Below are 25,813 nucleotides of genomic sequence, written 5' to 3' on the forward strand. Positions count from 1 at the left end.
ACATCTTTCCTAAAACTTGAAATTGTTATATATATTGGGAGTCTGATTTCAAATTCACATGACTTTATATCTCATTAACATTTTTCATTTTCTACTTACACTCAGGGTTTGGCTTAAATGCTGCCTTCCCCGCCCAAATTTCCCTGATCCTCTTAACTGGAAGTAATCTCTCTCTCCTCATAAAGTGATCTTATGTATTGTTTTGTTCCTCTTAACAGCTCTTTCCACTTGCTAGCATTATTTTACTATTATTTATATATCTATTGATCTACCCTGGTACTTTGGACATATGGGCAGCATTTATTGATTTCATCCCTTAATACAGAGTCTGGAACATAACAGATGGAATAGTTTGTTAGATAAATGATCAATGAAATTCACCCTCCTCCTTTAACGGTCTTGTCTACAGTAGTGAAAATCACTTGTTCTTCCAACAAATGATTATCCACCATTTACTATGTGCTAGGCACTGTATAGGTGCAGAGGGGATGTAAAATTGAAACTCACAAACCCTGCCCAGTCTATAAGAGACAGAACAGTTTGTTGAATAAACCATTTCAAGTGTATGATTTCAGGCTTTTTCCTTAGGAAATATATATCCCTGTTCTCTGAATATGCACTTACTGATGAAATCTTTGATGTACTTTTAGCAAATGTGGAATGGTTTTCATTTTTTAAATTTATTTGAAAAGCTGCTGATCTCATAGAGTCAATAAACATGAATTTCCTCCTGGAAGGCAGTGAGATTGCAACATTCCCTAAATGTTGGCAGACTCGTCATTCTTAGAAATGAAAGAGCATCTTTAAACAAGGCTTTTGGATTTATATGGAGTCACATATGGTACTCAGTGGAAACTATTGATTTACTATCAGATGAAATGCAAATTCCCAGGCAAGAGATGATCTTCACTATGAACTCACATTATGAGCTGATAAGTTAATTAACCACCCTCACTTATTTTAAAGATAAATGGGAACAATTTCAATGTTTATCGTTAGGGAACTAGTTAAATGAATTATGGTATATTCATATAGTAGAATATAACCATTCTAAATGTTGCTGAGAATTTATATTCATTTATATCAGTGGTGATCAATAGCACATTTAGGAGAAGAAGCAGGTACCAAACAGTATGTATAATATATATATATATATATATTCTGCGGTACGCGGGCCTCTCACTGCCGCGGCCTCTCCCGTTGCGGAGCACAGGCTCCGGATGCACAGGCTCAGCAGCCATGGCTCACGGGCCCAGCCGCTCCGCGGCATGTGAGATCTTCCCGGACCGGGGCACGAACCCGCGTCCCCTGCATCGACAGGTGGACTCTCAACCACTGTGCCACCAGGGAAGCCCTATAATATATTTTTTATAAAAACATAATTGATATAATATCTAAATATCCTGTACACAAAGAAAAAAACATTTACCAAAATGTAAATGGTATTTGTCTTTGGGCAGAGGGAGTTATGGATGATATTTTTTATTTTATCTTTGTCTTCTTTTTTTTAACATATATTTGCAATGAGCATATGGTACTTTAATAAACAATGGCATTAAATAAAAGTGGCAAAGTGGAGACAGTTTTTCAGTAGTTGATGAGCAGCTGCATACAAACTGCTGAATTGTGCATAATTTGAATCTTACAAATAGTCTTTAAAAATATTCCTGAATAAGGTAAAATTTTATAATGTCAGTCCCAGGAGTTTGGAAGCAATAACACGCATCTTTAGCAGAAACTGTGTTATAGCTGTAGAACAAATAAATAAGTGAAAAGACTCTGACAGCCAAATAACTGTGAGTCCTTAAGATATTTAAGAGTACTCTCAGGTGATAGATTAGATTTTTCTTTCCTGTCAGCCCATATTAAATCTTGGACAAGCTGAAAATACTCTTTATCCAGGCTCTTGGCGATGAAACTGTTTAGTCAAATCAGGCATAATTCCTTTCATCACCAGAAAGAGTTGCAGTCACAGGCACATCTCCCTCTAAGATTTTATTTATGTGGGTGAACTGATGAACTAAAGGTAACCTCTACTAAGTCTTATTTTTGTGGAAGTGTAGCAGTTTAAAAGGAGCATCTGGAAGGAGTTTTTAATAATAAGCATTTTGTTTTCTTTTTTCAGGGAAAAGTGAAGGTAAGTATGTCTTTATCATACATCACATATATGAATTTGCTTATACATTCAGATGTTTGTTGGGCAAACTTGTTTTGTTCTTCCCGCATGTGAGACGAAGAAAAAGTTAATTTTTATTTCTTTACCTGAAATTCTAGGGGTGACAGCATAGGTTAAGGGAAATGTGACTCTTTGTGCCAGGGATCAGGCAGTAGAGACAGCCTGCCTCAGCCTCTGATAATTCACTGGTACATTTTACCTATTGCACGTGAAAGCTAGGCATTTCCCCAGCCTCTGTCAGGGAAAACGTCTCCTTTACTGGTTGAACTCTAGTATCTACTAGGTCTCATATAGGAAGGTTCTAGACATGATCAGAGTGTTGAGCTACCATCTTCCAAGCCTGTGGTGACTCTTGGGTGTAGGTATCATTGCCAGCTCTTTAAGTTAATTATAAAGCTAAAAGTTTTAACATATTTTAGGTTTACTCTGTCTTTTTGGGAACGTTTTTGCTTTATGAGTGAGATTGAAATGATTTTTGTTACTATTTGAAGATCTCAACCTGTCTCTCATTATCAGAGAAAAGATTATTAACCTGTAGAGGCTGTCCTTAGAGAAAATATCTTATTTATGAGTATATTTATAAGTATTCATTTTAGTCAAATATGAAAGCTGATATATTAGGTGATTATCTAACTGGATCACATTCAGAGAATATCTACTTCAGGATTATAAAACTGAACTGAAAATTTCTTTAGAAGGCTAGGTCCCAAGCACTGTCACACTCCTACTCCCCCCAATTCATGGTCCAAAACTTGAAAAAAAAAACCCTCAAAGCCTAGAGATTCCCAGTAAGGAAACAAATCACTTGTAATCCCACAACCCCAAAATAATAGATAATGATAATGGCTAAGAAGATATGCTAGTACTTTTCAAAGCAATTTACAAATATGAGTTTATTTAATCCTTCCAACAATCCTAGGAGGTATTATTTTTATCTCTATTTTATAGAGGCGGAAAATGAGTCCCAAAAAAGTTTAGCAACTCCGCTAAAATCTTATGATTTGTAAGTAGCAGAGTCAGGATTCACATCGGTCAGTTTGGCTCCAGCGTCTGTGCTTTAGTTACTATCTCATACTGCTTCTCTGCTAACATTTTGACAATTATTATTATTTACATGTTTATATTTTTATAATAGATATATTTATAGTTTTATATATTATCATTACCATGTCTACTTGCTTCCTTAGCCTATATCCTCATCAGCTCAGGGTGCTCTAACAAAATACCATAGACTAGGTGGCTAAAACAAAAGACATTTATTTTCTCATAGTTCTGGAGGCTGGGAAGTCCATGATCAAGGTGCCAGCAGATCTGGTTCATGGTGAGGGCCCTCTTCCTGGCTTACAGACAGCTGGCCTTCTTACTGTATCCTCACATGATAGAGAGAGAAAGAGCTCTGGTCTCTTCTTCTACTTATAAAGACACTAATTCCATCATGGTGACCCCACCCTCATGACCTTACTTTGATTACCTCCCAAAGACCCACCTCCAAATACCATCACATGGGGAGCAGTGGGGGTTAGGGGGAGGGTTAGGGCTTCAACATATAAATTTTAGGGGGGACACAAACATTCACCCATAATAGCCTAGATTTCTAGAAGTGGATCTACTGGATCAAAGGATAAGGACATTTTAGGCTCTTGATACATATGACCAGATTGCTTTTTGTCATTGGAAGGGTGTGCTAATTTACACCCCTTCCAGTCATTGTGCCTGCTAGTTTTACCTAACCCCCATCTGCATTAAGTATTATATTTTTACCTTTACTCTTTAAAGTAGTATCTTTATAGTTTTAATTTGAATTTTTATTTATTTTTTTATTGAGGTTTAGTTGATGTACAATATTATATAAGTTTCAGGTGTGCAACATAGTGATTCACAATTTTTAAAGGTTATATTCCATTTATAGTTATTTTAAAATATTGGCTACATTCCCTGTGTTGTACAATATATGCTTAATTTGCATTTTATTGTTAGTGAGGCTAAACACTTTTTATGTGTTACTACCATTTATATTTTCCCTTTATGAATTCTCTATTCATATTTTTTGCCCATTTTTAATGGGTACTTTGGCATTTTTATTCAGTTTATGAGCTCTTTATATACTTTATATACTTAGGATATTATCCTTTGTTGTATTTGCATTTTGCCCGGTTTGTTGTTTGCATTTGTTTATAAAGTTTTCTGACACACAGATGTTTTATGTTTTTATGTAGTCTATAAATATATAAATTTATTGCTTACCTCCTTTGTCATTTCTTCCATTACTTTTATGCTTGTTTGGTTCATTATTAATATTACTATAAACAACTTTGTAAAAAGAACTATATAGTACAATGTTTGTCATCGCTAGTAAATGTATACATAGAATGTTCACATAGTTATAATAATTATTTCCTATGCCTTTTTATATATTATTTCAAATAAACATTTTCATGCATTGTCGTGTTCCACATTCTTCTCATTTTAACAGTTTTATATTATTCAACCATGTTAACTAGTATATAGTATTCTATCATGTCAGCTTAGGCCTTGTATATTTTGATTATTTCAGGTTTTAAAAATTATATATAACATAATCATCTTTCTGCAGATTATCCACCCCCCCACCTCCATTTTGAGTTATTTCTTAAGACCATAATTCTAAAAGCAGAATTGTCAAGTCTAAGTATATGAACAGTGATCTTATTAGGTCATAAAATATAAACGATGTTTGGTTTTTGTAACATCTCCTTGAATTGCTTTTTTGAAATATTGAATAGCATATAATACTACCAGCTATAATAATATACCTCCAATACTATTTTATAATTTTTATTTAACTTTTCTCATTTTAAAAAGTGTATAATGAGTTCTTAATTTTTATAGCATGAATTGTTACTAAGGCTAAGTATTTTTCCATGTATTGATTTACTATTTAAATTCTGTGTTTTGACCTCATATAAAACATTTTATCCAGAAAGTTATGAGGCTGGGGCCACCTAAGGCAGTGCTAAAGCCTTCTAAAGACCGAGCAGCCAAGTAGAACTTAAAGTGAATCCATACCAAGAACCTCTCTTTCCTTTACAAACAGAATTTGGACCTTTGAATCACTGTTTGTCCAAAATTTGCTATAGTATTTTAAAACTCTTGAAAAACTTACGTTTTGGCATTTTTACAATCTCGTGACTTATATTTCTTTTTATTTCAGAGAACACTTTTTACAGTTGGCTAGAAGGTAATTGAACATTTTTAAGCAAATTTAAATAACATTTTTTTCATTTTTAAATGCACATAAAATTAATTTTCTGCCTTACAGATTTCACATATGAAATTTATATTTCCAAATTACTTTTTGCAGGCCTCTGTGTAGAAAAAAGAGCATTCTACAGACTTATTTCTGGCCTCCATGCAAGCATTAATGTGCATTTGAGTGCACGGTATCTTCTACAAGGTATGTGACATTTTACTTTTATTCACTTTACCACACTTATTTTCAGGTATTCTTAAAATTTTCTTGGTATTTACCTGGATGAGAAAGGATTGATCCTATTGAATATTAGGCAGTAAAAGATTTATTCTTAAATGGTAGTAATCAGGAATGTGGGAACCATGGACCTTATAAGGAATAAAGTTCAGCCTGTTCTTAGCTCTCTTCACCTTCTTTTAAGAAGCTGCTCAAAATCATACATGTCACTTTGGAAATGTTCTTTTGTTGTGGGAATTAAAAAAGCTCTCAAGAGCATAGTTTGTTTTTCATTAGATATTACTGTATCAGAATCCCTATATTTGTGTGCCAGCTTCAGGCCTGGAGTTTAACAGGTAAGAGCATTTTTTCTGCAGCTCTTCATGCTTTACGAAGGCTGTTGAAAAATTAGACCGTGTTGGAGTTTCATCAATAACATATTTCTTCTAGAATTACAGTATGTTTTACTTCTTAGAAACAAAATCATAGTAACTTTAATTAGGGCTTCAAACTCATTAGTAATGTCAGATAGTCATTTTTGACTTCTGTATCTTGGTTTTATGGATATGTTTATATTCAGAAATTTGATTTTATTGGTCCTGGTTTCTCAGTAAAATATTGAGTTTATTTTCCTTTTAAGGATGGCTTCTAGAAGATAAAATATTAATATGGAACTATTAAAGGCTAAATTATGTAAAACAGTTTTCATGGTTGTATTGATTATATATTTTAAAATATAAAATCACATTAGCTTCTGCAGGCATCAATAACCTAATATAAGTAAAATAAAACTTATTTAATTTTAAAATGCAGTTTTTTAAATATTTAATTCTTCTTTCTTCTCAGATACCTGGTTGGAAAAAATATGGGGACATAACATTACAGAATTTCAGCAGCGATTTGATGGAATTTTAACTGAAGGAGAAGGTCCACGAAGGCTTAAGAACTTGTACTTTCTCTACTTAATAGAATTAAGGGCTTTATCTAAAGTGGTACCATTCTTTGAGCGCCAGGATTTTCAACTCTTCACTGGAAATAAAGTTCAAGATGCAGAAAACAAAATGTTACTTCTGGAAATACTTCATGAAATCAAGTAAATTGTGTATTACAACTTATACATTAATAGAAGAGTGACAAGTGGTATCCAAAATTAAATTCTTAAATATTCAACTTAGAGAAAGGAAAACTATCTAAAAAATAATTAAAAGCTAATTCTGCTCATAGGTCTTTTAGAATTGAGTTTTGGTTTTGTTTTCATTTTGACTTATGTACTAAAAGGCACATAGTTTTAGTTTTAAGAGCCATTCTTTTGGTATTTGATACTTGCATTATTTTCATATTTAGTTGAACAGGTTGGGTTTGGGGCATAACTTCTACTATATTATACAGTTAGCTTTTATATTTGAGGATAAGAATTTGTTTGGGGGCATAGAATTTTTGATTTTACTATCTATTCTACTCTATTTTACTTATATTATTCATCACTGACCAGCAAAATGTGGTATCAGCAGGACTTTTAATGTTTTATAATACATGAAAATATTTTCTGTTCTATGCAGAGAATATATGTTATTTATGTGTTTTTTTTTAATGTAGGTCATTTCCTTTGCATTTTGATGAGAATTCATTTTTTGCTGGGGACAAAAAAGAAGCAAACAAACTAAAGGTAATAATTTTATACTCTAACTTAATTTTTAAATACAAACTCATGCAGGTATGAATAAAGACTGTGTTTTTATTCTTAACAATAAATCTTGATATACATCCTGAAATTAGAAGAAAAGTCAGAGTCATAATCTCTTTTCCTCAAGAAAAAAGATGTCCAAAAGCAGATCCAACTTAAGATCTAGTTTGTGTTGTTTTCAAAATAACAACAGAAATGTGTACTCTTTACAGAAGGCTTTCATTTCACATTGATGCTCTCATGTAGTAAATAGAACTTATGAATGAAAGGAAAGGGATCTAGAGCACAAGGGGCAGAATTAGTCTTTCGCTGGAGAGAATTCTGAAAATAGTTTTGGCTAAATTACAGGATGCTCTTTAGGAGGAGAGGTTACAGTATTGTTTTGTCAATTCATCTCATTCACTGGGAATTAAAGAAATTTAGTTACACCAGGATGCAGTTCTGGGAAGAACAGAAGACCTGAGATCACACAAAATGGGCTCTGGTTTTTGCCTTACCTCTTAGTAGAGGTATGACCCCAGGCAAGACCATCTTTGTGCATATTTGCCTCAAAATACTACAAATAAAAAATCTCACTGGGAAGATTTATTAAACACTCACTGGGTGTAGAGCATGATTTTTGTCACTAAAGGGAGAGATGCTTCTACCCTCAGGGGATTTCTAAGTCTTTTTGAGGACTTAAGTAAAATTATATTACTGTTCTCAGTTATAAAGCTATAGGTAAGTAAAGCAGGTGGCCCTCAGTAGGACTGGGCTGAATCTGATTTCATCAGAATATTTATAACAAACAATCTTCCTTTGTTTCTAATTCTTTGTTTCTTTCGATAATGAAATAACCTGATTTTTTTGCAGCTTGCAAACAAAATACTTTGTGCACTCCATTTTTTTACTGTTAGATAATAGTTATTTTTGACCTCCCATCTACCTCCTACTTAAAGCATTCTTGCTAGAAATATATATCTCAGTGCTTATATAACCTCCCAAACAGTTTCCAGGAACTTAGAAGTGAGGGGGAAGATGCTGTAATAATACTTTTTTCCCTACTATTTTCGATATCTTTCTTATTTTTAATACACTTGCTGGTTTATGGAGAGTGTTTGGCATTTACTCATTTTATATTGTACAGATTAAAATATTTCTCACATCGTTTTCATTTTATCGAAACTCTGAAACACTCAGCTTTCATATCCTGTGAAATTTAACATAATTTTTCTGAGTCCTTTTACAAGAAAGGAGTAAAACACCAAGGAAACTTGTTGATATCAGATATTTACTTTTTTAAAAAATAGCAGTTTATGGTGAATATAATGGATTTGAACAGTCATATAAGTTCATTTGAAAATCTCATCTTGTCTCCTTTATACTCTATCAGTGTATGGTTAGAAAGAGAGGACTTGTATGAAAGAGAATTGTTTAGTGTTCAATTCACAACAGAATAGGATCTCACCTGAAGGCTTATAAAACATCTGAGAATTGGGTGAGAATTGTTTTTTGATCAGTTGGTTTCATTGAATATAGATCACAATGTTTAACCACAGAATGTTTGATTATTCTACCCACTGACTATAATTTTAAGTATTGACTCCAAAACTGTGTAAATTAACAAGGAGAATTTGTAAATGATTTAGGTTCTGGTTATTTTAAGGATCATACATTTTCCTAATCTGGGTTAACTTTAGAATATACTCATGTTATTGGACATTGATTGTCATTTGTGGAAGTCACAAGGATTTTCTCCTTGTTCTGATCTAGTAAATTTCTAGCTTATTAATTTGGTTCTAGCATATTAAGTACATTTAAGCAATTGTGCTTGGTTTTAATTTTGCGATGTTATTTTGGCTCTTGTAAGCAACCACGTTTATTCTCTGTACATGCCACATAGGGATTTACTCAAGAGTTGCCATATTCAAGTGTTTGAATTAGTGAACATAGATTCAAATACCAAGGTTAGACAATGTGTACGAAAGGAAGCACAATCATTTCGAATAGAGGCTTCCAACCTTTACGAGTCTAAGTCAAGAACTTTCAAGGCCTCTCCCCACGACAGTGGTGTTTTTAGCATCTATTGATTGTGAAAATATAACTGCCAAAAATCCACTATGCATTTAGTAACACTTTTAAAGTAAAAGTTGTGTTTTATTAATCATAAAATTTATATCCATTTGGAAATTTATAGTGCATACATGTGAGCTATTTGTTCTGTCTATAAACAAATGCTTGTCTACACAGGGATTTTGTAGACTCTTATACCAACTGTTAAATCCTCCAGAGGTGAGCCCCTCATTGGATGAGAACATCTACTTTAATTTTAGTGCTCTGTTATTAATGTTAAAAGTGTGAATTTCCTTAAATTCAAGGTTGAAACACAAGTTTAAAGGAAACCTCAAATCACCAAAAATCTACTTAGGGAAATATTGCTGGGTAAATATTTTTTCTAAGTATGTTTAAAATTAGAATGACCTCTTACTGAACTCAGTCCAAAAGGTACAGAAACACAAGATATAGAATATTGCTAACATATGGTGACATTTAATATTAATTATTTGGGCTTTGTATTAAATCAGTAAGATTTAAGATCTGGGATCCTATTGTAAATCTTTTATTAATACATGTAATGGCTGTTTCAAAGTCTCAGGCTGAATGAAGCATCTGGGGAAAGACTGTCCCCAGAGTATGAATGGAGGTCTGCTTTGAATAGCAGGTTCCAATCTTTGCTGATTTATTCCCATTTTTAGATCTTTGGTCTTGTTCTCTTTTGATTGAGCCCAGTGTGTGGTTTATCACATAAGAAAAACAAAACGTTATATGCTTCCAAAGTTATAGGCCATTTGGTATAATGAATATTCCATCTGAACTGTATGTCAAATTTCCTGTTTCAAGTACCGTAAGCTTGGGATTCCACTATAAGTTCAGGACAGAGGGAATCACTTGGAGGATTAATTAATAATTTCCACTGTAGTAAAAAGAAGGATATGTTCTTGGCTTCCCTTCTTTCTTCTTTATTCTTTAAAGACATGTACTACTTTTGAATGAGTTTAATGCATGTTGCCCTTTTATAAACAATATAATACCCTAGTGTTCATGGACATATATATATCTATTAAAAGTATAAATATAAAAAAGGAATGATAAACACCAAATTCAGAATAGTTATAGAAGGTGGGATATGGGACTTTGAAGGGATACATAGGAGGCTTCATTGTAATGGTTTCTTTCTGAAACTTGGTGGAGGGTACATGGATTTCATTATATTCTATATATTTTTGTGTGTGTGATAATAATGTCAATAATAATCAAAGGTCTGGTTGATTTACCTAATTAATACCAGAGAGAAGTGTTTTAATCTAACTTTTATGAAACCAAAGGTTTTTATTTCTCTCTCCCTCCTTTGTTTTTTTTGGGTTTTTTTGTAAACATCTTTATTGGAGTATAATTGCCCCACAATGGCATGTTAGTTTCCACTCCATAACAAAGTGAATCAGTTATACATATACACATGCTTCTGTATCTCTTCCCTCTTGCATCTCCCTCCCTCCCACCCTCCCTATCCCACCCCTCTAGGTGGTCACAAACCACCGAGCTGATCTCCTTGTGCCATGCGGCTGCTTGCCACCAGCTACCCATTTCACGTTTGGTAGTGTATATATGTCCATGCCACTCTCTCACTCTGTCACAGCCTACCCTTCCCCTTCCCCATATCCTCAAGTCCAGGCTCTAGTAGGTCTGTGTCTTTATTCCCGTCTTACCCCGAGGTTCTTCATCCTCCTTTGTTTTTTTCCTCTTTCTTTTTTTGGTAAATGATGTCATACGACCCCTGCCCCCCTCCCCTGATATTGGCATATGGTTAATAATCACATACAACAGAACATCTCAACTCAGTTACCTTTGTGTATATTTATAAATAGTCTAGTTTTGGAGGCAGGCAGGCTGGGGTCTAGATTTGCTGTTTACTAGGTATGGGAATTTAGGCAAGTTACGTAACCTCTCTGAACCTTGTTTTTTTAATTCATTAGGTGTAGACTATAATGATATCTACTTTTGGATTTGTGGTGAAGATGAAATGAAATTGTATATGTAAAGATTCCGGTGTGTAGGAGGTACTCGGTGGATGTTGACTTCAGTTCTGTTCCCCACTTTGGTGCCCTCCAGTGCCTTGCATACTGTGAGGCACATAGAAGGCACTCAGAAATACTTAGTACTTGACTATATACTATATTTTAATAAAATTTTAAATTATTTTTAGGAGGACTTTCGACTGCATTTTAGAAATATTTCAAGAATCATGGATTGTGTTGGTTGTTTGAAATGTCGACTGTGGGGAAAGCTTCAGGTAAGCATATCAGGCTCAATCCTATTTTCATCTTTTGCACAAACAATTTTCTGATTTTTCTTTTTTTCTTGTTTTTATTATAGACTCAGGGTTTGGGCACTGCTCTGAAGATCTTGTTTTCGGAGAAACTTATTGCAAATATGCCAGAAAGTGGGCCCAGTTATGAATTCCATCTAACCAGACAAGAAATAGTATCATTATTTAATGCATTTGGAAGGTTAGTTTCTACCAAAATTGTTTCTGCTAGCCAAGTAAGTCTAATGCAACATGTATACTTTCAGATAAAACTGGGTAAGAAATACCCTTTTTAGTGAAATTATCTCACTACAGAATCCTGTGATCTTATGAAATAACTTTGTAGATACACACAATCATTAAATAATATTCTTTATTTTCATCTGTTGACTTTTATAATCATGATTAATTCACTGAGTGGACTTCAATATTCATCTTGCTGAAACTGTATATTTTTTCTGTATTATTTAAAAGTATTTGTGCTGCCCAAATGTTTTTTTGAAGGTCCTGGAAAAATCATGTTGTGTAATATAGGTGTACACATAAAATTTCCATGTGAACTCACCATTGTGTAAAAAGGTTAATAGTTCTTTTAAAAATAATTTGCATCAAAATCATTAGAAAATAAACTTGAAATAAGGAACTTACCTTATAAAATTTAAGTATAGATACATTTCTTCTAACCTATCATATCTAAAGAATGCAGAGATTTATTAAAATAACATTTTCTAAGGACTACATTACTTCACTTCAAAAAATTATGACTAATATTTTGGGTTTGATGTAATTGACCTTCAGAATTATTCTCTAGTATACAGAAGCTTGACAGTTATATTTGAGTACTTTGCAACTTTTTTCATGGTGGAGAACAGAGCTAAAGTACACTTAAAATAACAAACTACTTTTTTATAAAAGTTAGTGAAAACAGTTTGATCACACAATTACTGTTCTCACTCTTTATAGTCCAAAGGCTTTGATTCTTTGTATATTTACTAAATACGGTATATTGATTAGTTTAAGTGTTCATATACTTATGCATATTTAAAATACGTATTTTACTGCTTATATACTTTATACCTATGTACTTTAAATACTAAGCATATGAATATACTTCTGAATTCTTAAAATATCCTAATATTTTAATACTTACATAGTTTATAATTTTGCATTTTGAAACTTTAATACTAAGTTATGAATAATTAAAAATAACTAATTTCTGGGCAATATTATCTTAGTTTTGACATGTCAAATTAAGAACTGAAGCTATCTATTTTACATTTGGTATCACCAAGTGTAAAATAGCTAGCTAGTGGGAAGCGGCCACATAGCACAGGGAGATCAGCTCGGTGCTTTGTGACCACCTAGAGGGGTGGGATAGGGAGAGTGGGAAGGAGATGCAAGAGGGAGAAGATATGGGCATATATGTATATGTATAGCTGATTCACTTTGTTATAAAGTGGAAACTAACACACATTGTAAAGCAATTATACTCCAATAAAGATGTTAAAAAAAAAAAACTGAAGTGCATCAAAATAGATTAAATGGTTTATGCACCTTTACATTCGCTGAAATAAATTACTTAAATATTTTTCTGTGTTCTGAAAATGGAAAGTGAATAACGTATAGAGAAAAATTATCTAAAATAGTTTCTAAGTGAAATTATTTTTGGTTACAGAATTTCAACAAGTGTGAAAGAATTAGAAAACTTCAGGAACTTGTTACAAAATATTCATTAAGGAGAACAAGTTGAAATGTGCCTGTTTTTGGACAACGGAGGCCAAAGAATGGAATTTCGTTCAAAGGCATTAATAGCAATGACAGTCTTAAGCCAAACATTTTATATAAAGCTGCTTTTGTAAAAGGGAATTATATTGTTTTAAGTAAACAATTTTTAAAATTGTGTTAAGTCTATGTATAATATTATTGTGAGTAAAAGTAAAACTTTGATGATGTGGTACAACTTTTAAAGTTTAATATTAAGTAAAATCAGGATTATCAAATTCATATATGGTAACCCTAAGTAAATGATGTTTTAATAATTTTGTGTAAGAAGATGTAATATAAATAAAACTATGGCCAACGTGACAAGCATTTATAGGAAAATGCTAAGCAGGCCCCTGATGACCCATTATTAACAGCCTAAAATTTTTCAACATTTAGGGTGACCAGATTTAGTAAATAAAAATACAGAATGCCTAGTTAAATTTAAATTTCAGATAAACAACAAATAGTTTTTTAATACAAGTATGTTCCATGCAATATTTGGGACAAACTTATACCAAAAAATTATTCCTCCTTTAAAATTCAAATTTAACTGGGAGTCCTGTGTTTTATCTGGCAACCCTACAATACATTGGTATGAAACAAATCAGTTTTAGAATTATCTTGCTATTTTGATTGGCTTATTTTGGTGTGTAGAAAGATACAATGATAACTCAAAGGCATAGGGGATTTCTAAACAGTGTGAAAAGTTGAATAGATTTATATATTTATTCTCATAATACTTTCCCTAATTCTGAATAAAATTTTGGGGAAACTTTTTATTTTTATATAATTTCAAATTACAGAAATGTTTCCAGGATAGTACAAAGAACTCTTTTACCAGATTCCTTAATTGTTCATATTTGCTTTATCTCTCATGCTCTCTCTGTATACATACACACGTATACTATTTTTCCTCAATCATTTGAAAGTCAGTTACAGGCATTGTGCCCTTTGAACCATGAACACTTCAGTGTGAATAATTTTTTAATGATTTTTTTCAGGAAAAGAGATCTGGAACTATATAATACTATAAGCCTTAGAATCAGGAATCATTTTGAGTTCCAATCTAAAATTCTTTTTGAGTTTTGTTACCCTTTTAATGCTCGATCTGCATAGTCATAAGGCATATAATTTTTGGTTTTTGTACATGATGTTCATTTCTTTTTTCTCATGAAAACGAAACTGTAATTTTTAGTGGTTTTCATTAAGAAAAGACCTTCAGTGATAAAAATATATGAAGGGGTTTAGGAATTTATACCACATGGTAATTGTAGGGAAAAAAGAAACTGTATACCTCAAAGTCATGGGCCCTCTCTGTATGTCTTGGCAGGTATATCATATTGAGATGTAACATTATTAATAAAGCAGGGTTTATTTATATAATGGCTTAGAAATGCCACTTTATACTACTGTATACTTTTTCTTCTCTATGTCTGTAAGGCCTGGTACAGTGTCAAACACATAGTAGGTGTCCAGTAAATATTCGTTGAATGAATGTATGAAAATGTAGTCAGTATATTTAAATTAATAATCACAGAACTAAATTTCACAATATATGTCCTATTTTCCTTTTACCCCTCATTTGAATAGGGCAGGAGAAGAAAGATACTAACCTACTATTAAGCCATTATTCTTGGAGACTCAAAGGACTATGAAGTGAGCGCCAAATATAAAACTATAAGGACATTTGTAGTACTCTGAAAATATGGTAGATCGGTTTAAATGGTTGTTTCACCTGTATAACTCTCTAACTCTCATCTTATGTCCCTGCCCTTTTTTTTTTTCTTAAACAGCTAATGTTTTTGAAAGAATATTCCTATCTTCACTTTGTCACCCTCCACTTGCTCCTTAAATGAAATTTGGCTTTTGGCTCAGTAGTTCTTAACAATATTGTACTTTGAAGTCTAAAATCCCAATTCTAAATCCATGGTTTCGTTCACAAGCCATTTCTTACTTGACCTTTTCTTCTGCATTAGACACTGTTGATAGCCCCTCCTTTAAAAAGCTTTTTTCCCCTGGGTTCCTTATATTTCACTCACTCCTAGGTGCCTCTTTCATTTATTCTTTAAGTTATACCTCAGGCTTTCATTCCTGCTCTCTTCACCACCACCACTTCTCACTCTTGAGTCCTTCCAATTAAATGACCTCTAAATCCTTATCTTTACCCCAGACTTCTCAGTCCATCTGCCTTCTACACATCTTCAATTGGTCGTCCCATAGACACCTGTGTGTGTCTTAAAAAGTCATTCTCCCCCAAACCCACTCTTATGCCTGTGTTTCTTCCTTTGGTTAATTTTAGAACCATCATCATCTAAATTCTCTAGGCTCACTTCTCTCCTCCACTTCTCCCCTGTCCAGCCGACGTCTAATCTCTAAGGATTTTATCTCCATGTTTCTGATATATCACTGTCTTTCCATTTTCACTGCTCTTCCCTAAATATGAACCTTCCTCCTTGTCCCAAGCCTGTTTCCTTTCTCCTTTCTTTCGTCCCACAATGCTACCAAAGTGGGCTTTCTAGAAGCACTCAAACAACGTTACTCCTTGCTTAACACACCTCAGAGATTTCATGAGGCTTTAGGAGAAAGCCAAACCCCTTTCCTTGGTGTACAAGCTTCTCTGATACGGGTCTTTCTGCTCCCCTGCCCCCATGTTCTGCTAAAAACACACAGTTCTTCAGATGCAGCATAGTCAGGCCTCCACACCTTGATACCTGCTATTCTCTTTCTATCAAGTGCCCTAGCCATCCTTCCCCACCTGGAAAATTTCTGTGTATCCTTGCAGGCCCAGCATAAAGCAACACCTCTGTGAAATTGTCCTTGTTCCATCCAAGGAAGATCCTCTCACTTCCTCTTTTGTGTCATCACTATAATTACAACCTACCTCTATTGTGTCACTTATTGTACTGTATTGTTTTTGTTTTATAAAGTCTCCTTTACTAGAATGTGAGCTCCTTAAGGGCAGGAAAAGGAACTTTATCCATTTCTGCATCTCCATAGCATAGTTTTTGGCATATGAACGCTTAATAAATGTTTGTTGAATAAATTGCTTTTAAAGTGACAACTTCATTATGTTAATGGTCATATCTTCACTCCAAATATTCTTTACAGTAAGAGTCAGTAGATGCCCAAGGGTCTGTGGATTTTAGGGGGGGGGTCAATAAAACTTCTCAAACTGTATTCAAAATTTTGTGTGGTTTTGGCAAGTTATGTAAGGGGCCTATTATGGAAAAAATGGTAAGAACTCTTCCTTCAGGGGAACACATCACTGAAGAATTTCTTGAATAATCAAAGAGCTGCCCAGAATTGTGGGCTAGATAAATTTATACCTGTTTAAGAATCTAAGGGGGAGAGAGACCTTCAAGATGGTGGAGGAGTGAGATGTGGAGATCACCTTCCTCCCCACAAATACATCAGAAATACATCTACACGTGGAACAACTCCTACAGAACACCTACCAAATGCTGGCAGAAGACCTCAGACCTCCCAAAAGGCAAGAAACTCCCCAAGTACCTGGGTAGGGCAAAAGAAAAAACAGAGACAAAAGAATAGGGATGGGACCTGCACCTAAGAGGGAGCTGTGAAGGAGGAGAGGTTTCCACACACTAGGAAGCCCCTTTGCGGCTGGAGACGGGGCTGGGGGGACTTCGGAGTCATGGAGGAGAGCACAGCAACAGGGGTGCGGAGGGCAAAGCGGAGAGATTCCCGCACAGAGGGTCGGTGCCGACCGGCACTCACCAGCCCGAGAGGCTTGTCTGCCCACCCGCCGGGGCGGGCGGGGGCTGGGAGCTGAGGCTCGGGCTTCGGAGGTCAGATCCCAGGGAGAGGACTGGGGTTGGCTGTGTGAACACAGCCTGAAGGGGCTAGTGCGCCACGGCTAGCTGGGAGGGAGTCCAGGAAAAAGTCTGGTGCTGCCGAAGAGGCAAGAGACCATTGTTTCTGGGTGTGGCGCGAGCTGCAGCTATCAGCACAGACCCCAGACATGGGCATGAGACACTAAGGCTGCTGCTGCAGCCACCAATAAGCCTGCGTGCGAGCACAGGTCACTATCCACGCCTCCCCTCCCGGGAGCCTGTGCAGCCCGCCACTGCCAGGGTCCCGGGATCCAGGGACAATTTCCCCGAGAGAACACACGACGCGCCTCAGGCTGGGGCAACGTCCCGCTGGCCTCTGCCGCCGCAGGCTCGCCTCGCATCCGTACCCCTCCCTCCCCCCCAGGCCTGAGTGAGCCAGAGCCTCCGAATCAGCAGCTGCTTTAACCCCGTCCTGTCTGAGCAGGGAACGGATGCCCTCAGGCGACCTACACACAGAGATGGGGCCAAATCCAAGGCTGAACCCCAGGAGCTCTGCGAACAAAGAAGAGAAAGGGAAATCTCTCCCAGCAGCCTCAGGAGCAGCAGATTAAATCTCCACAATCAACTTGATGTGCCCTGCATCTCTGGAATACCTGAATAGACAATGAATCATCCCAAAATTGAGGCGGTGGACTCTGGGAGCAACTGTAGTCTTGGGGTTTGCTTTCTGCATCTAATTTGTTCTGGTTTTATGTTTACCTTAGTATTTAGAGTTTATTATCATTGGTAGATTTGTTTATTAATTTGGTTGTTCTCTTGCTCTTTATTTTAATATATATATATATATATATATATATATACACACACATATATATTTACTTTTTCTCTTGTTGTGAATCTGTATGTTTCTTTGTGTGATTTTGTCTGTATAGCTTTACTTTTACCATTTGTCCTAGGGTTCTCTCTGCCCTTTTTTTTTTTAGTATACATTTTAGCGCTTGTTATCACTGGTGGAATTGTTTTTTTGTTTGGTTGCTCTCTTCTTTCTTTCTCTCTTTTCTTTTTTGCTCTTTTTTGCCTACTTTTAAATTTATTTTATTTTTAATATTTATTTTTTATTTTAATAGCTTTATTTTCTTTTTTTCATTCTTTTTTTTCTTCCTTTTTTCTTCCTGGGACTGACAGGGTCTTGGTGCTCTGGCCGGGTATCAGGCGTGTGCCTCTGAGGAGGGAGAGCCGAGTTCAGGACACTGGACCACCAGAGACCTCCTGGCTTCATGTAATATCAAACGGCAAAAGCTCTCCCAGAGATCTCCATCTCAATGCCAAGACCCAGTTCCACTCAACAACCACCAAGCTACAGTGCTGGACACCCTGTGCCAAACAACTAGCAAGACAGGAACATAACCCCACCCATTAGCAGAGAGGCTGCCTAAAATCATAATAAGTCAACAGACAACCCAAACCATACCACTGGACGTGGTCCTGCCCACCAGAAAGACAAAATCCAGCCTCATCCACCAGAACACAGGCACTAGTCCCTTCCATCAGGAAGCCTACACAACTCACTGAACCAATCTTAGGCAATGGGGGCAGACACCAAAAACGACAGCAACTACGAACCTGTAGCCTGTGAAAAAGAGACCCCAAATACAGTACGTTAAGCAAAATGAGAAGACAAAGAAACACACAGCAGATGAAGGAGCAAGGTAAAAACCCTCCAGACCAAACAAATGAAAAGGAAATAGGCAGTCTACCTGAAAAAGAATTCAGAGCAATGATAGTAAAGATGATCCAAAATGTTGGAAATAGAATTGACAAAATACAAGAAACGTTTAACAAGGATGTAGAAGAACTAAAGAGCAAACAAACAGTGATGAACAACACAAAAATGAAATTAAAAATTCTCTAGAAGGGATCAACAGCAGAATAAATGAGGCAGAAGAACGGATAAGTGACCTGGAAGATAAAATAGTGGGAATAACTACTGCAGTGCAGAATAAAGAAAAAAGAATGAAAAGAACTGAGGACAGTCTTAGAGACCTCTGGGACAACATTAAACGCACCAACATTCGAATTATAGGGGTCCCAGAAGAGGAAGAAAAAAAAGGGACTGAGAAAATACTGAAGAGATTATAGTTGAAAACTTCCCTAATATGGAAAAAGGAAATAGTCAATCAACTCCAGGAAGCATAGAGAGCCCCATACAGGATAAATCCAAGGAGAAACATGCCAAGACACATATTAATCAAACTATCAAAAATTAAACAAAAAGAAAAAACACTAAAAGCGGCAAGGGAAAAAACAACAAATAATATACAAGGGAATCCCCATAAGGTTAACAGCTGATCTTTCAGCAGAAACTCTGCAAGCCAGAACGGAGTGGCTGGACATATTTAAAGTGATGAAAGGGAAAAACCTACAACCACGATTACTCTACCCAGCAAGGATCTCATTCAGATTTGATGGAGAAATTAAAACCTTTACAGACGAGCAAAAGCTAAGAGAATTCAGCACCACCAAACCAGCTTTACAACAAATGCTAAAGGAACTTCTCTAGGCAGGAAACACAAGAGAAGGAAAACACCTACAATAACAAACCCAAAACAATTCAGAAAATGGTAATAGGAACATACATATCGATAATTACCTTAAGTGTAAATGGATTAAATGCTCCAACCAAAAGACATACACTGGCTGAATGGATACAAAAACAAGTCCCGTATATATGCTTTACAAGAGACCCACTTCAGACCTAGGGAAACTTACAGACTGCAAGTGAGGGGATGGAAAAAGATATTCCATGCAAATGGAAATCAAAAGAAAGCAGGAGTAGCAATTCTCATATAAGACAAAATAGACTTTAAAATAAAGATTATTAGAAGAAACAAAGAAGGACACTACATAATGATCAAGGGATCAATTCAAGAAGAAGATATAACAATTGTAAATATTTATGCACCCAACATAGGAGCACCTCAATACATAAGGCAAATGCTAACAGCCATAAAAGGGGAAAGCGACATTAACACAATCATAGTAGGGGACTTTAACAGCCCACTTTCACCAATGGACATATCATCCAAATTGAAAATAAATAAGGAAACACAAGCTTTAAATGATACATTAAACAAGATGGACTTAATTGATATTTATAGGACCTTCCACCCAAAACAACAGAATACACTTTCTTCTCAAGTGCTCATGGAACATTCTCCAGGATAGATCATACCTTGGGTCACAAATCAAGCCTTGGTAAATTTAAGAAAATTGAAATCATATCAAGTATCTTTTCCAACCAAAATGCTATGAGACTAGATATCAATTACAGGAAAAAACCTGAAAAAATACAAACACATGGAGGCTGAACAATACACTACTAAATAACCAAGAGATCACTGAAGAAATCAAAGAGGAAATCAAAAAATACCTAGAAACAAGTGACAATGAAAACACGACGACCTATGGGATACAGAAAAAGCAGTTCTAAGAGGGAAGTTTATAGCAATATAATCCTACCTCAAGAAACAAGAAACATCTCAAATAAACAACTTAAACTTACACCTAAAGCAATTAGAAAAAGAAGAACAAAAAACCCACAAAGTTAGCAGAAGGAAAGAAATCATAAAGATCAGATCAGAAATAAATGAAAAAGAAATGAAGGAAACAATGGCAAAAATCAATAAAACTAAAAGCTTGTTCTTTGAGAAGATAAACAAAATTGATAAACCATTAGCCAGACTCATGAAGAAAAAAAGGGAGAAGACTCAAATCAATAGAATTAGAAATGAAAAAGGAGAAGTAATAACTGACACTGCAGAAATACAAAGAATCATGAGAGATTACTACAAGCAACTATATGCCAATAAAATGGACCACCTGGAAGAAATGGACAAATTCTTAGAAAAACACAACCTTCTGAGACTGAACCAGGAAGAAACAGTAAATATAAACAGACCAATCACAAGAACTGAAATTGAAACTGATTAAAAATCTTCCAACAAACAAAGCCCAGGACCAGATGGCTTCACAGGCGAATTCTATCAAACATTTAGAGAAGAGCTAACACCGATCCTTCTCAAACTCTTCCAAAATATAGCAGAGGGAGGAACACTCCCAAACTCATTCTACGAGGCCACCATCACCCTGATACCAAAACCAGACAAAGATGTCCTCAAAATGAAAACTACAGGCTAATATTACTGATGAACATAGACGCAAAAATCCTCAACAAAGTACTAGCAAACAGAATCCAACAGCACATTAAAAGGATCATACACCATGATCAAGTGGGGATTATCCAGGAATGCAAGGATTCTTCAATATACGCAAATCAATCAATGTGATAAACCACATTAACAAATTGAAGGAGAAAAACCATATGATCATCTCAATAGATGCAGAAAAAGCTTTCGACAAAATTCAACACCCATTTACGATAAAATCCCTCCAGAAAGTAGGCATAGAGGGAACTTACCTCAACATAATAAAGGCCATATATATGAAAAACCCACGGCCAACATCTTTCTCAAGGGTGAAAAACTGAAACCATTTACAGTAAGATCAGGAACAAGACAAGGCTGTCCACTCTTACCACTATTATTCAACATTGTTTTGGAAGTTTTAGACACAGCAATCAGAGAAGGAAAAGAAATAAAAGGAATACAAATCGGAAAAGAAGAAGTAAAACTGTTACTGTTTGCAGATGACATGATACTGTACATAGAGAATCCTAAAGATGCTACCAGAAAACTACTAGAGCTAATCAACGAATTGGTAAAGTAGCAGGATACAAAATTAATGCACAGAAATCTCTGGCATTCCTATACACTAATGATGAAAAATCTGAAAGACAAATTAAGGAAACACTCCCATTTACCACTGCAACAAAAAGAATAAAATACCTAGGAATAAACCTACCTAAGGAGACAAAAGACCTGTAGGCAGAAAACTATAAGACACTGGTGAAAGAAGTTAAAGATGATACAAACAGGTGGAGAGATATACCATGTTCTTGGATTGGAAGATATTGTGAAAATGACTCTACTACCCAAAGCAATCTACAGATTCAATGCAATCCCTATCAAACTACCACTGGCATTTTTCACAGAACTAGAACAAAAAATTTCACAATTTGTATGGAAACACAAAAGACCCCGAATAGCCAAAGCAATCTTGAGAAAGAAAAACGGAGCTGGAGTAATCAGGCTCCCTGACTTCAGACGCTACTACAAAGCTACAGTAATCAAGACAGTATAGTACTGGAACAAAAACAGAAAGATAGATCAATGGAACAGGATAGAAAGCCCAGAGATAAACCCATGCACATGTGATCACCTTATCTTTGATAAAGGAGGCAAGAATATATAATGGAGAAAAGACAGCCTCTTCAATAAGTGGTGCTGGAAAAACTGGACAGCTACATGTAAAAGAATGAAATTAGAACACTCCCTAACACCATACACAAAAGTAAACTCAAAATGGATTAAAGACCTAAGTGTAAGGCCAGACACTATCAAACTCTTAGAGGAAAACATAGGCAGAACACACTATGACATAAATCACAGCAAGATCCTTTTTGATCCACCTCCTAGAGTAATGGAAATAAAAACAAAAATAAACAAATGGGACCTAATGAAACTTAAAAGCTTTTGCACAGCTAAGGAAACCATAAACAAGACGAAAAGACAACCCCCATAATGGGAGAAAATATGTACAAATGAAGGAACTGACAAAGGATTAACCCCCAAAATTTACAAGCAGCTCATGCAGCTCAATATCAAAACAATAAACAACCCAATCCAAAAATGAGCAGAAGACCTAAATAGACATTTCTCCAAAGAAGATATACGGATTGTCAAAAAACACATGAAAGAATGCTCAACATCACTAATCATTAGAGAAATGCAAATCAAAACTACACTGAGGTATCACCTCACATCAGTCAGAATGGCCATCATCAAAAAATCTACAAACAATAAATGTTGGAGAGGGTGTGGAGAAAAGGGAATCCTTTTGCACTGTTGGTGAGAATGTAAATTGATACAGCCACTGTGGAGAACAGTATGAAGGTTCCTTGAAAAACTAAAAAGGGAACTACTATACAACCCAGCAATCCCACTACTGGGCATATCCCCTGAGAAAACCATAATTCAAAAAGAGTCAGGTACCACAATGTTCATTGAAGCTCTATTTACAATAGCCAGGACATGGAAGCAACCTAAGTGTTCAATGACAGATGAATGGATAAAGAAGATATGGCACATATATATAATGGAATATTACTCAGCCATAAAAAGAAACGAAATTGAGTTATTTGTAGTGAGGTGGATGGACCTAAAGTCTGTGATACAGAGTGAAATAGGTCGAAAGAGAAAAACAAATACCGTATGCTAACACATATATATGGAATCTAAAAAAAACAAACAAAAAAACTGGTCATGAAAAACCTAGAGGCAGGACTGGAATAAAGACACAGACATAGAGAATGGACTTGAGGACACAGGAAGTGGGAAGGGTAAGGTGGGACAAGGTGAGAGAGTGGCATGGACTTATATATACTACTAAATGTAAAATAGCTAGCTAGTGGGAAGCAGCCGCATAGCACAGGGAGATCAGCTCGGTGCTTTATGACCACCTAGAGGAGTGGGATAGGAAGGGTGGGAGGGAGGGAGACGCAAGAGGGAAGAGATATGGGAACATATGTATATGTATAACTGATTCACTTTGTTATAAATCAGAAACTAACACACCATCGTGAAACAATTATACTACAATAAATATGTGAAAAAAAGAAGAATCTGAGGAGAAGGTGAGAGGTGTTGTAAGTTATTTCATGCAAGAATTTTTCTCGGCTTAATGTGTGAATAAACATGTACTATCTAATAGCGTATTGGTATTTTAAATTATGGCATTTCATATCAAATTCGTGTATAATACTGATTAGTGTATACCACCTCCAGATGTGAAGTACATACAGTTATACACTTAATGATAGCTCAACTTAACATTTTTCAACTTTACAATGGTGCAAAAGCGACACAGGTTCGGCAGAAACTGTACTTCCACTTTTGAATTTTGTTTTTCCCAGGTTAGCAGTAGGCAGTATGATCCCCTCTGGTGACCTGGGGCAGTGGTAGCACTGCAGCCCCCAGGCAGCCATGCAATCAGAAGGGTAAACACACCACACACAACCATTCTGGACCCATAGGACCATTTTGTTTTTTTACTTTCAGTACATATTCAATAAATTATACAAGATATTCAACACTTATAAAATAGGCTTTGTGTTAGATGTTTTGCCCAACTGTAGTTTAATGTAAGTGTTCTGAGCATGTTTAAGGTAGCCTAGGTTAAGCTGTGATGTCCAGTAGGCCAGGTGTATTAGATGCATTTTCACTTACGATAAGCCAAGGAAGATCTGTAATTATAAGCTCACTGAAAGCAAACGGTCATTTGTAACTCCAGGTATTTTTCTCTTTTCTATGGTAGCACTAGGCTTCTTATCCTTACGTGATAGAAACTCAATCGGTGTAGTCTGTTAAGAGAGCTTAAGAAAACCAGACCTACAGATAAAAGCACAAACACTTTTATTTTTAACAGTAGTGTTTTGTTACAATTTAGTGAAACAACAAATAAATACATTCATTGGCCACAGCTATACTTTTACAACCAGTTTAAAACTGATTATATAGCTGAGAAACACCATTAAACAATAAAAAAGGCAGCTATGCATAAAAAAGCCACTTTAGCTATAAATTACATTTTCCATAAAACTACTACCAGCTATAATGAGTGGCAAGAATTTCAAAATTAATGACCACCCAAATGAAACGATAAAAACAAGTACTGCTAACCACTGTAAAATTACACACTTAAGCAATGAAATTCTCTGTTCTAATTAAGGAACCAAAAAAAAGGTTTGAAATTGTCATCATGTGCTTCAGTGCAGGATGAACAGGGAATCGATAGCCCTTTGATTTTAAAACAACTCCTTCTTTCGAGACCAGACTTAAAGTGCTCCTAGTGCTTTGGAATTTTTAAGCAAAAACTGGGCCAGAAGTTTATCTTTTTTGTCTTTGGTGATATATTGTGGGAGATGTGTATAAGGAGACAAATGCAAGAATTCAGGTACCCTGGTCAGGGGTAAGAAATTTACAAATCTCAGATTTGGAAGAATCAACTAATGCAGCTGAAAGAACGAAGATATTTTATCTGAAATATTTTTAAAAAGTTACCTTTGCTTATCTGGTCAAATAGGAGCATTATCTAGGGAAGTCTAGGGAAGCTTTACTAGAAAAAATTTACTTTATCACTTTGAACCCCGAGGACTAACAAAGGCAACACAGATCTTCTCAGATAGTTCTAGATAATTAGATATCTAACATTATTAGGAAAATAAATAGCTGGCATTCTGAAAAGAAACCCAATAACTGAAGTCGCAATCAAAATATACTCAGGTAAGTGCGTGTTATGTTGTTCTGTTACTACCAAGGTTAACTTCTATACTATAAATTTTTAAATAATTTGGTTGCATTGAGAGAATTTATTATAAATAAACCCAAAGTAACATTTATAAGTTTATGCTTTTAACTGAATTCAGAATCAT

The 25,813-nt window shown here is 35.3% G+C and overlaps 1 protein-coding gene across 12 annotated transcripts in view; it reads left to right on the forward strand.

The window, feature by feature from the left end:
- The window catches only part of ERO1A (endoplasmic reticulum oxidoreductase 1 alpha), a 41,228-nt gene extending 27,842 nt beyond the window's left edge, over positions 1-13,386 (forward strand). For 5 of the 12 annotated variants that reach the window (XM_065871068.1, XM_065871061.1, XM_065871071.1 and 2 more), the window contains 8 exons: positions 2,126-2,137; positions 5,367-5,393; positions 5,517-5,609; positions 6,468-6,714; positions 7,218-7,287; positions 11,549-11,635; positions 11,719-11,852; positions 13,326-13,386. In XM_065871068.1, the coding sequence (XP_065727140.1) occupies positions 2,126-2,137; positions 5,367-5,393; positions 5,517-5,609; positions 6,468-6,714; positions 7,218-7,287; positions 11,549-11,635; positions 11,719-11,852; positions 13,326-13,386 (731 nt within the window). The remainder of the gene's footprint in view (positions 1-2,125; positions 2,138-5,366; positions 5,394-5,516; positions 5,610-6,467; positions 6,715-7,217; positions 7,288-11,548; positions 11,636-11,718; positions 11,853-13,325) is intronic. The other 7 variants (XM_065871062.1, XM_065871065.1, XM_065871066.1 and 4 more) reach the window with 6 other exon arrangements.
- The last annotated feature ends 12,427 nt before the right edge of the window (positions 13,387-25,813 follow it).

Source organism: Phocoena phocoena, chromosome 2 (assembly GCF_963924675.1).
Source record: "Phocoena phocoena chromosome 2, mPhoPho1.1, whole genome shotgun sequence".
Lineage (NCBI taxonomy): Eukaryota > Metazoa > Chordata > Mammalia > Artiodactyla > Phocoenidae > Phocoena > Phocoena phocoena.